Below are 11,436 nucleotides of genomic sequence, written 5' to 3' on the forward strand. Positions count from 1 at the left end.
GCTGAAGCATACGATAGATGTCGAATAGATTCATGGTCATCTCCCCTATCGACAAATGAAATGACATAGTATCTGTGTCCCATCTCTCCATGAGGGCTTGCAGCATCGACGCGTGGAACTAGAACTCTGGTAGAGAGAAAGTCCACCATAGTCCCACTCTTTGGAGTAACCCTCTATTTTCCACTGACATCTCCTCCACTTGGTCCTAAAATGTCTAAAGAAGATGGCCCAATGTATGCTCTCGCATCTCCAGCAAAATCTTCACAAAGATAAAATTATTCATCAGTCTCCATCGATGATCTGATTCGGATGCTAGTGCATCCTTAAGATGTCACCATGTTTTCTAGATGCCACTGTCCAGGGCAGACCACAATGCGGTCTTTGGATGAAAACGCACGTCTAGAATGAGTACATGGCACCAAGACCCAGACATGTCCCTCGAACACCTTCGTTGTGCTAAAGAGAAAAATGCTTAAAACATACATAAAATCATGCATTGGAGTGTGATTCAAGGCATACCTACCTGGGCTCCTCTCCGTGCTCCACTACACTCCATAACTCCTCGATTCTACTCAACCTATTAAAATCTCAACAAAAATAGCCACAGTGAATAATGAAAATAACCCTTCCCAAGGCCCACTTTTGAGTATATAGACTAATTTTCACCCAAAAATTTTCTCAACCATTTGGGGACAATTTTGGCTCATTTTCCTTCCTATTTTTACCCACCTCGATGGGGGAAAAACATGAGGGGTCATATACTCACCTTTTTTTAGATTTTTTTCTTCTATCCGTGCTAATGCTTCTTAAGCATTCTTCTCGCCAAAGTAGATTCCTCTATTTTTCATGTTGACAAACTTTCAAATTTTGCAGCATGGGATTCATCACACCAAATACTGTGGTTTCTCATGAAGAATTGGGGGCATCACCTATGACTATTGACTCGATCGAGCTGCAACCTCTATAGTATCCTTTTTGGGTTAAGTGATTATTGCATTGATAGCACTACATGAGCTCAATGAATTCATCTTTTTGAAACTACTTTAGTATGCATGATCCCTTGAGTCGACCAATTCACTAAGGTGGGGGAAAAATGTAGTGTCCTAAATTGTGTCTAGTGCATTTATGACACTTATAAATGGCACCTGGTGCATTGATTATGAATTCGCTATCAAAGTCCCATCATTTTAGCTCGTCTTCGACCGTAATGGCTCTTCGCACCTCTTCCTCGCACTAAAAACATTTCTTTGCTCATTTTGAGGGGTTCCCTTTTGGGTTCTTATCTCATCCCTCTCTAGGTGGCTCTCTTGGATCTAATATTGATCTCTTGATGCTCTCTTGAACGCCTCACCAAAACTATCAAACTATCTCTATCTACAAAATTCTTGCAACTATCTTACAACCACAAAGCACACATCTCGAGATTCATCATGCTCATATCCCGAAAAAGGGGTTTTGGCTACATTCCTTGTCTTCACTTTATTTTTTATCTATCTCTTTTTATCATTGCATATAATCATCTTGTCTTATCTCTAAGTGTATCTATTATCTAGGTGCATTTAGTTTATCAATACATCACTTTTATCTATTCTCAATAGGGGCTTGCTTCCATTAAGTGGAGTATAGTTTCTATCTTCATTTACTCATTTTATCTTTTATCAAATCTATCTATCTGGTTGTCTGTGGAGGTGGAAACACCAAAGAGGGGGTCTGACTGAGGCAGACCCCTATACAACCCCAACATTTTCCCCCATCTCTATGTGTGCAGGTGACGAAGAGGTTATGTGCAGTTGAGAGAAGTCGTTGTTGGCCCTCGAGATGGTTATGTATTTTCTGGTCGTACAGACGACAGCGCACCCCGCTAGTGTCCAAAACCTATAACCTTCCCAACTCTTTGGTATAAACTACTTTGGTTTTGTATCGCTCTACTAATTCATATTTTTGTATTTCATTGTTTCTACACTTTAAATCATTCAATTATTTCTCTTTTAGCATAAGCATTTGTTTTATTATCCCCTGGCTCACCCTTAGCGCAAGTTTAAGTGAGGTAGTGGTGGATCGATTTTCTCTCTAGGATTCATCATCCTAGAGGTAGCGAATCCCCTCCTCTACATTTTAATCTTGGCTATATTTCATTGTTGTAAGAATAAATATGGTAATGAAGTGATGTTTCCTTATGTATAGAGCATGATATAAATGGGATATTGTTATTGTAGCATGAGAGTATGATTTATCATCATGTTAGATGTAGTATATATGGGGTAAGCAATCCCTGTAAGATATGCTTTGTATCCTAGATGGATGGTGTTCTTTCAATTAGAGTTTATAGTTCTAGTTGATGTGAATGATGATTATGCATTATTTGTAATGTGAGTTGTGCATTGTATAAAAGATCTATGTGGATTTTTTATTGGAAGTGGTTAATGATTATGCTTTAAAGATGTTATGGATTATTATGGTAGGTTTAGTTGATTAGGAACATTTGGATTTGGAGCTTTAAAATGAACCTTTCATATTAGTTTTATCATATGCTATACTTCTATGGGTAAATGATAATGTGGAAAAGGATATTGTAGAAGGAAATATATCTTATTCTTGAACGATGGGTTAGTAAAATGGTTATTGGTTTATGATCTTAGTTATGTTGACATTGAATTTAGTGTAGAAAGAAGTGGTATAATTATATGATGTTCTTAAATATGTTATGTTAAGTAATAGCATTGAGATACCCTAGGGAAAGATAGTCTATGTGATATAAGTTTATTTCCGCTTGCGTATTCTATGTCTTATGATCATGTATATATGTGTATCTTGAGTTTAAGAGCATTGTAATTGATCATTTAAAAAAAAAATCTCTATTTTCTTTGTTATTTGGGACCAGCCTTAAACCACACACACTAAGCAACATATTAAGTCTAGAGAGTGTTAGTCAACTTTGAGTGTTTAACTCTTTTAAGTCCAGAAGTGTATTCTTAGTGTGACCATATACATTAAGCATAATATTAAGCCAAGAAAATATCAGTCAACTCTAAGTGTTTTAACACTTTTAAGTCTAGAAGTGTTAGTTTAGTGTGTGATGTTTAAGCCCTTCTGTTATTTGGTTAGTTTCTCTAGGGTATTTTTGGTAGGCATTACAGTCATTTTGGAACACATAGTTTTGTCACTAATGCAATTTCACAACCCCATCACTAGTGACTGATGAGATGTCATTGAATATCCTCCAACCTCTTCTGCCTCCATCCTACAAGTAATTTTCTACTTAGCAAATTTGTCTCTTAATGCTCACTGCATCAGTTGTGAGGAAACAATATATCTCCCCCACTTGATGCCAACTTTTCATAAGAAGTATCAGGTATCACCGATCATGCACTCCAAATACACTTTTGAATTTTGATACATATATACTAGATGATACAATAATTCATGACTCATTAAAATAGACCCTTTTCTAAACAAATGATACAACTTGACTTTAGCAACATTCCCAAGACAATAATAATATGCAGCTATATAAATGAGAAACATGGCTAAGACTAGGAGCAAAACCAAGACTAAAGTAAACTATAAAATCAAGCCTAAATTTTCAATTGTAAGAATCACAAAGATACCAACCAATTTTGTCTTTAGATTGAATTTTGCCTATTGTTCTCCATAGGAAGATCAAAGTCTACACATGCAAAATGAAAAGTAATGACTAAATTTTAACAACAGACAAACCAAAAGGAAATTAATAAGACAAATCCAATCCAACTCTCCACCCATCAACGCACCAAAGCATCATCCTGCTTGAACTACTTTGTTGATAGAATCATACCCATCCTCCTCCCAATAAGTAATGTTGATTCCCAAATTGATAACAATTCCCCCACTTCTGTCATCTTTCATGGAAAAAGTCTCATTCGAAATACTAAGCCATGACCCACCAACACTCACTTCTTGCAGATCAAGATAATATAAAGTTATCTGATCTTCGTTCTTGATAATTGGGGTCAATTTGATTCCCCTCCCTCATAGATTCGTAGGATGTATGTTAAAATTGTTCATCGACACCAAGCAGTAAGAGAATTCATTTTTTGTAGTGGAACCCATTTGAGAAATCAATGATAATGGCCCTCTTGCCATGCCAACCAATCCACCATTTCGAGAAAAACCACACCTGAACGTAACCCTAGAAATGGCACCATGCCCTCGGGTGGTGGTGGTGGTGGTGAGAGTGAAGATCTTGTACGTGATTTCACCTATCCTGAAGGTGTAATCTCCATATTCATACATGTACTAGATGAAGTGGGAAGTCTTTTATAGAATTATCTAATTATTTATTAATTAAGTTCTTTAATTCTTTTTCATTTAAGCTAAATTTATATGTTTTATTTTACATACGTATAATGCTTTTTAGACTGAGTTCACTTAAAGACAATTTTAGTTAGCTTTTTAAGTGTGTAGTTGAGTTTAATTTAGCTCCTATTTTGCATTGCTTTAGTTCTTCTAATTTTAGGATTAGGGAATCTCTTTCTTCCTATAAATGAAGTCTTTCATTCATTGAAATTGTACATTTAATATTGAATCTTCAATTTTTTCGTACAATAATAAAAGATTCTCTTCTTGTTATGGAGCATACAATCTTTGCTTGATTTCTTTTGCGTGATGAGTGTTTTGCTTGCAGATGATTCTTAGTTACTATGGTTGATCATCAAATTCTACACAATGGGCTCTTTGCATCTCTCAGAATGGCCCTTGTTCCGGGCAAAAACATGTGGAGCCTTTCTTTGCTCCTTCCAATGACTTTTGAAACATGCATTAATGACCCTTCAAATGATATATGTGATTATTTGGATACAACAACATCAACTACTTTCTATTCCTATAGTATAATTTACGCAAACTTCTAAAAATAAATTGGAATCTCTATACACCAAGCAGTAAAATAATTTCTTGTTTGTAGTGGAACCCATTTGAAAAATCAATGATAATGGCCCTTTTCCCATGCCAACCAATCTACCTTTTTGAGCACATGACCTTGGTTGGTGGTGGTGAGATTGGAGGTCTTGTACGCGATTTCACCTATCTTGAAGGTGTAATCTCCATATTCATACATGTACTAGACTTTCAATGTTGGCAAGACGAAGTGGGAAGTCTTTTATAGAATTATCTAATTATTTATAATTAGGTATTTTAATTTTTTTCATTTAAGCTAAATTTAGGTGCTTTATTTTATCTAGGTGTAATGTTTTTTAGTTTGAGTTCACTTAGAGACACTTTTAGTTAACTTTTTTAGTGTTTAGTAGAGTCTAATTGAGCTCCTATTTTGCATTGCTTTAGTTCTTCTAATTTGAGGATTAGGGCATCTCTTACCTCTTATAAAACAAGTCTTTCATTCATTATAATTGTACTTTTAATATTTAATCTTCATTTTTTTTGTGCAATAATATAGGATTATTTGGTTGTTATGGGGGATACAATCTTTGCTTGATTTCTTTTATGTGACGAGTATTTTGCGAGCAGACGATTCTTAGTTACTATGGTTGATCATCAAATTCTAAACAATGGGCTCTTTGCATCTCTTAGATTGGCCCTTGTTTCGGGCAAAAACATGTGGAGCCTTTCTTTTCTCCTTCCAATGACTTTTGAAACATGCATTAATGACCATTCAAATGATATATGTGATTATTTTGATACAACAACATCAACTACTTTCTATTCCTATAGTACAATTTATCCAAACTTATAACAATAAATTGAAATCTCTATACACCTATGCCATTCTACTCCTACAACCAAGAGGATAAAAATATTTGAGCTCATATTCTAGCCCCTCTTGTAAGAGAGGCAAGGTTTTCATTGCTCTAGTACCATATTTGAAATATGTGCAGAGATAGAAAAGCCAAAATAATTAAAAATGAAATAGTATGTGTTTCATATCTCTTATTCAATACATATTACATATATATATAATTCCATATCCTATGTTATAGGAAACCTCCTTCAATGACTCCTTAATATATTGAGTTGTTAAACAACTTAACACATTCATAGCACTAATATAATAACCTATTTAACAAACAATAACAAACCTACTAGATTATTATTTTATTCATCCTATGATGCAATATTTCCAACATTTTTAAGTCATTAAATATCTTATTCTAGACATCCATAAATTTAGAATACAATAACTATGTTCACAAGCCACTTTAACCACTACTAGTGGAACCCATCAGCCCTTATGAATGTTTTGAAAATAATGGTGAGAATTAAATATTACAAACTATTTTCCAAATACATCCTAAGATTATTAGGGCACTTTTCAAGGATGTTGGAACCATGTCATAGGATTTGCAAGGTAGATGACACCTTAATTCTAACAAATTGAATGTATACTTACATGCTCGACTTGATATATTTTCATATTTATGTGTTGTTAGAAGTGCCCATGTTAATATATTTTTGTTGTTTGACTTGCACCCACAGGGTTTAGTAGAAAACATCATTGGGATTACCTATATTAATCAATAAAGTGTGGTAAACATAAATTAACTTGCAATAATGTCTAGGTTTTTAATATGAGGCTAGCATATAGCCTTTAAAGACGCCTAGTGAATACATCTAAGGAGATTGGTTTGATCTTGGTGTTGTAGATAATCTATAACCTACCATTATAAGTGATTAAAGTTATAAGCAATAATATCACTTGTTCTTTATCAAACTCCCAAAGATATTAAAAAAATCCCTTTTCATTTAATTCTTAATATAATATTTTGAATTATCAATTCCCATATCCTCTAAATTAATTAAGGTAAGTTATCTTATGCTTGATTTTTCATCTATTTAATAAGCCTAGATTTAGATCAAATGGATTTTATTCTCCTAAACATGGGAGTAATAGAATCCATTTCAAATTTGCACAAAGTTAGACAATTATAATGGTTACTAAAATGACTAAATATGATTTTGTTAATATTCCAATATATTCCATCAAAATATTTTTTTACTGCAAGTCATTTGCATTTTGTATTACAGACTATTTACTTTAACCAGCCAACAATTATTTTCTTAATTTTGAAGATACTATAAAATTATCACACATATCCATGAAATATTCCTTAGAACCATTATATAGACCGGTGTTAGAAAGAAAATATCATTAATTTATGAAAATGAAACTTCTATTACATTGTAAAATGTCTCTTAGTTTAATGATATACAGTGACTTATATCACTGTAGAAATTGTTAAATTATATTCAAAGGTTACATGTTTATAGGTTCAATGAGGATTTGAGTTACATGATTTTGTATGTCTTTATTTGAAATACTAAAACCATCTCTCTCCTTGTAGAAATGTAGGTAACCTCTTGTGATGTCATAAGCATAATCCTTGCTACATGTTGGAACTCCATCATTTTTCAAGTACTCCCAATTTAATTCTTTAAGTCGTTCATCCAATAAATTCTTGATGTAATCCAATGCATCTTCTTCAGTGGATCCTGGATTATCTCTCATATAACAGGCTACTGATGAATTTGTTTCTCCTCGAGCTATCTCACCCTTCACAACCAAAGATTGAATTTCATATTAAAATATATATATTGAGCTCACATCAAACTCAACATTTTAATTTTTATGAATTTACGTAGAATGCTATTAATATTAAAAAAAAATTATATTACATACCTTAAAGGATTTAATATCACCTCTTAGTCTAAGGCTCACACACAAAATATCCATGAATCTTGATGGATAATCAATTTTTGGAAGAATATTGTCTGAAAGAATCTCATCTATTGTTAACACGGGTTGCAATGTGGTTGCACGAGTCCCTAAACTAACTGTTCCATTCTCAATGTGTTCTTCCAAAGTTGGTATGTGACTTGTAGCAAGCCACTCAGCTTCTTGCATCATGGCATCTGCATAACCTTCCCACTACATAAACAAGCCATAGTTTTAAATTAGAAACAATAAAAGCATATTATTCCCTTAAAAAAAAAAATTTAAAACTAAATTTAGCCTAATTTTTAGTTATAAAAGATAAATAACCCACTAAAGTATATGACACGACAAAATAATTTCAAAGTATTAAACAATTAGATAATATAAGGAGAAAGGCACTAATACACATCCCAAAAAACTTTTGATAAAAAAAAAATTTAAAAAGGTATATAATAAATTAAGAAAGATTAGACAAAAATTAAACAAATCTATATACACAAGCCTATTAATTTGTTTTATTAAATTATAAAGCTAAGTTCTATATTCAAGTAAAACTAAGATGTGTAGACTAAAGCAAATTATGTGACAAAATAAGAAAAATAAAATAGGTGTATAAAGTATTTCACACATAAAGAAGATGATTAAATAAAACATTTAGTAGAATTAAATTTAATTAATATGAAATCAAGCATTTTTTTTTACCAATATGATATAAAAATACTTAAGCTTATAAGATTAATATGGCCCTGTGAGTAAAAATCATAATTTTAAATAGATGATAATATATAACATTATGAAGCATGTGAAAAAATATGAAATTAAAATAATATTTTATGTTTTCTCTTTTAAAAACTAAGGTTGAACAAATTTGATGATCTGTTGCATATATTTATAAGATAGTTAAAGTAAATAAAATATTTCATTTATGTAAAGGTAAATAACAAAAACCATATCCATACAGCATCTTTAGAGGGGATGAGAGTATCTCGGCCTTGAATCTTTTCAGCTTCTCGATCCATTTCATTGACTGTCTCATACAATGCCATATATAGAACTTTCATATATTCGGGAAGATGGTCTATAGATGTCGGATCCCACCTAAGAGACACATAGAAGATTATTATATCATAGTCCTAAATAGATGTATTATTAGGTATAAGTTATAACTAGACAAATCATGATTTACCACTTACTTCTTGATAGCCTTTGTGAGGAGTTTCAATTCATCTAGTGTTCCATATGTGTCGTATGTATCATCTAAATATGTTGCAATTGTAGAGAACTTTGCTACGCCATATCTAAATGCAGAATACCTCTCATCCTCACAAATAGCACATGCCATAAAAAAATATTCTACATGACGATGGCGAGCGAATTCCAATTTAGACAAACCAGACTCCCTCCACCATCTGAAATACAACACCCAGTTAAAAATAAATCACGCAAAACCTTAATTACTCATAAAACTACTAACCAATTTCTTCCTTAATAAAAAATAGTTAAAATAAAATTAAATCTATTATACGTATAATTATAAAATCTAATAATCAATGTCGCTAACTCACCTAGAATAAGTTTTAAGCTCTTGTTGATGCAGTGACTGAATCGCATTGAAGTCCATTTTAGCTAGAAGTAAAAGTTTCTCATTGCCCGCCATCCTAAGTAGCCAATTATACATATTTTTAATTAAAAGGCAAAATGACGTCGCAAACACATGAATGTAAAATACATTTATTTGATACTATAAAAGGTGTTTCCACTACCTGGCCCGCGATTCGTTTTCTCCATAGATCTGGATATATTTCTTTGCTTCCAATCTGGGCAGATTGCTGTACCAGCCATACTCCAGATTGAATGATATCTGGATATAAAAATGTTCTTATTACAATATATACAAAGGAGTTTGTATGATGTATACAAAGGAGTTTATATGATATATACAAAGGAGTTTATATACAAGTTTAATGGTAAATGCATCTGCACTTCACAGAGGAGTCAATCTTCTAGTCTTCCTAAGCTTACCTCTTGTAAAAGGTTTGAGCTGATCTCACTCTTCTCCATAGCTTGATTTAAATATGTAGTAGAGAATTCCTTAGCCTCGTCCAAAATTTTCTCCCCACGAAAAGCAATATGTGAAGCCCGAAACAGATTTAGAATACCTTTAATTTTAACCTCCTCTGTTTGCGCAGTGGAGCACAAGAACTGCCCATTCGCTGTTCTAAAGGCTCCCAACATTCCTGCCATTATAGTTTCCACAATATTGTGTTAGGAAATGAGCCCAAAAATCAGATTGAATATAGGTTAAAATGTTTCTTATTTTCACAAGGTATTTAGATTTATAACAGAGATTATACCTGGAGAAACAGGATATCTATGGAGTCTAAGAATCCGAAAGCCCAAGGCCGTGATGTCGAGATCTCTTTGGCATTCACCCCAATGCCTGTTGCATTCCTTTCAAACTGTTATATACATATTGATGGCACATTGTTTATAATAATAAAAAGTTATGGAGTCAGGACCTTTTCAAAACAAAATGTTTAATTAATAAAAAGCAAACCTGTAAATAAAATCAAGGGCTTCTTTAATTTCCTTTTGAAAATGTCGATCTATTCCAAGACGTTCAATATTATCAACGAGGACAAGAAGTGGGGAAACATTTTCTGCAGATGCACTGAACATGTCTTTGATCTCGCTAATAAGACTCCCACAACGTTCAGCGTAGAGAGGAGCCTATGAAATCCCAAGGGACATTCATTTGATAAGAAACTCACGTAATCTTGTGAATCAATTTTTTATTTCTTATTCAATCTCTGTATTGTGAACATTCTACTTATTGTTAACTGAAAGCTTTTAAAATCTATCATTTAACAAAACAAAATTACCCTAACAGTTATACCTATTATTAACTGAAAGCTTTTAAAATCTATCGTTTAACAAAACAAAAATACCATAACTGTTCTACCTATTATTAACTGAAAGCTTTTTAAAATCTATCATCTAACAAAACTAAAGTACTGTAACAGGCTATACAATAAATTTTTTAAAAAAGGAAAAAAATTGGTTACCTCATAAGGATGCTTCGGAAGAGACTGTATAAAATCATCGCCCCACAAGTTGGGATGATGCTTACCAGTGCGCCGCAATGGGATTTCTACTTTAGATAAGGCCTGATTTACGATAGGCTTTATAAGCTTTTTCCTTGGTATTAATGGCACTGCTTTACTGCAAAGTTGAAGATTGTGGGACTGGGGAGGGTGAGGTTTGAGGCAGAAGCCCAAATTAGGTGGAAAAATGGAGATAAGAGCCATTGCAAGCAAAATTTGTTTGTTGCTTTTTTACAGAGAGAATTGAACGTTGCAAGGAATGCTAGTTTGTTTCCAATTTATAGAGAAAAATCATTTGTGAAAAGGGGAGGTGAAAAATTTTCTAGTTCTTTTAGCACGTGTAGAATCTGGTTCTCTACATCTCCCTCGTGCGTTGAAATAGGAACCATGTCTTTTGGCGAGGTTTAATAAGAATTGATGACTCTTGGCATGTAGAAACGCAAAGTGTTTTATTGGTATCAACAGTGTATAATTAATGGAATAAATTGTTCAAAATTTTGGGATGGTCAAAGTCAACTATTAATGGGGCAATAAAAAATATGTCTACATCAAATAAAAATCACCAATTTATGACCCTTGTGCACCAAACCAATCCTATTGCATTCATTGAAACTATCCAAAAGCAAA

The 11,436-nt window shown here is 32.9% G+C and overlaps 1 protein-coding gene across 2 annotated transcripts; it reads right to left on the minus strand.

Annotated features, from left to right (window-relative positions):
• Positions 1–7,213: 7,213 nt before the first annotated feature.
• On the minus strand, positions 7,214–11,034 carry LOC131873601 (alpha pinene synthase, chloroplastic-like). 2 transcript variants are annotated; one of them, XM_059216461.1, is made up of 10 exons: positions 10,771–11,034; positions 10,263–10,435; positions 10,060–10,145; positions 9,728–9,942; positions 9,469–9,566; positions 9,271–9,363; positions 9,019–9,114; positions 8,665–8,803; positions 7,670–7,918; positions 7,214–7,543 (listed from the first exon to the last, which is right to left on the minus strand). In XM_059216461.1, exons 1-10 carry the CDS (start codon positions 11,011–11,013, stop codon positions 7,247–7,249), a joined length of 1,689 nt encoding a protein of 562 aa, XP_059072444.1. In that variant the 5' UTR covers positions 11,014–11,034; the 3' UTR covers positions 7,214–7,246. The 2 variants fall into 2 exon arrangements, with proteins under 2 accessions (XP_059072444.1, XP_059072441.1); XM_059216458.1 differs by having other exon boundaries at positions 8,899–9,114.
• Positions 11,035–11,436: the final 402 nt, after the last annotated feature.

Source organism: Cryptomeria japonica, chromosome 1 (assembly GCF_030272615.1).
Source record: "Cryptomeria japonica chromosome 1, Sugi_1.0, whole genome shotgun sequence".
NCBI lineage: Eukaryota > Viridiplantae > Streptophyta > Pinopsida > Cupressales > Cupressaceae > Cryptomeria > Cryptomeria japonica.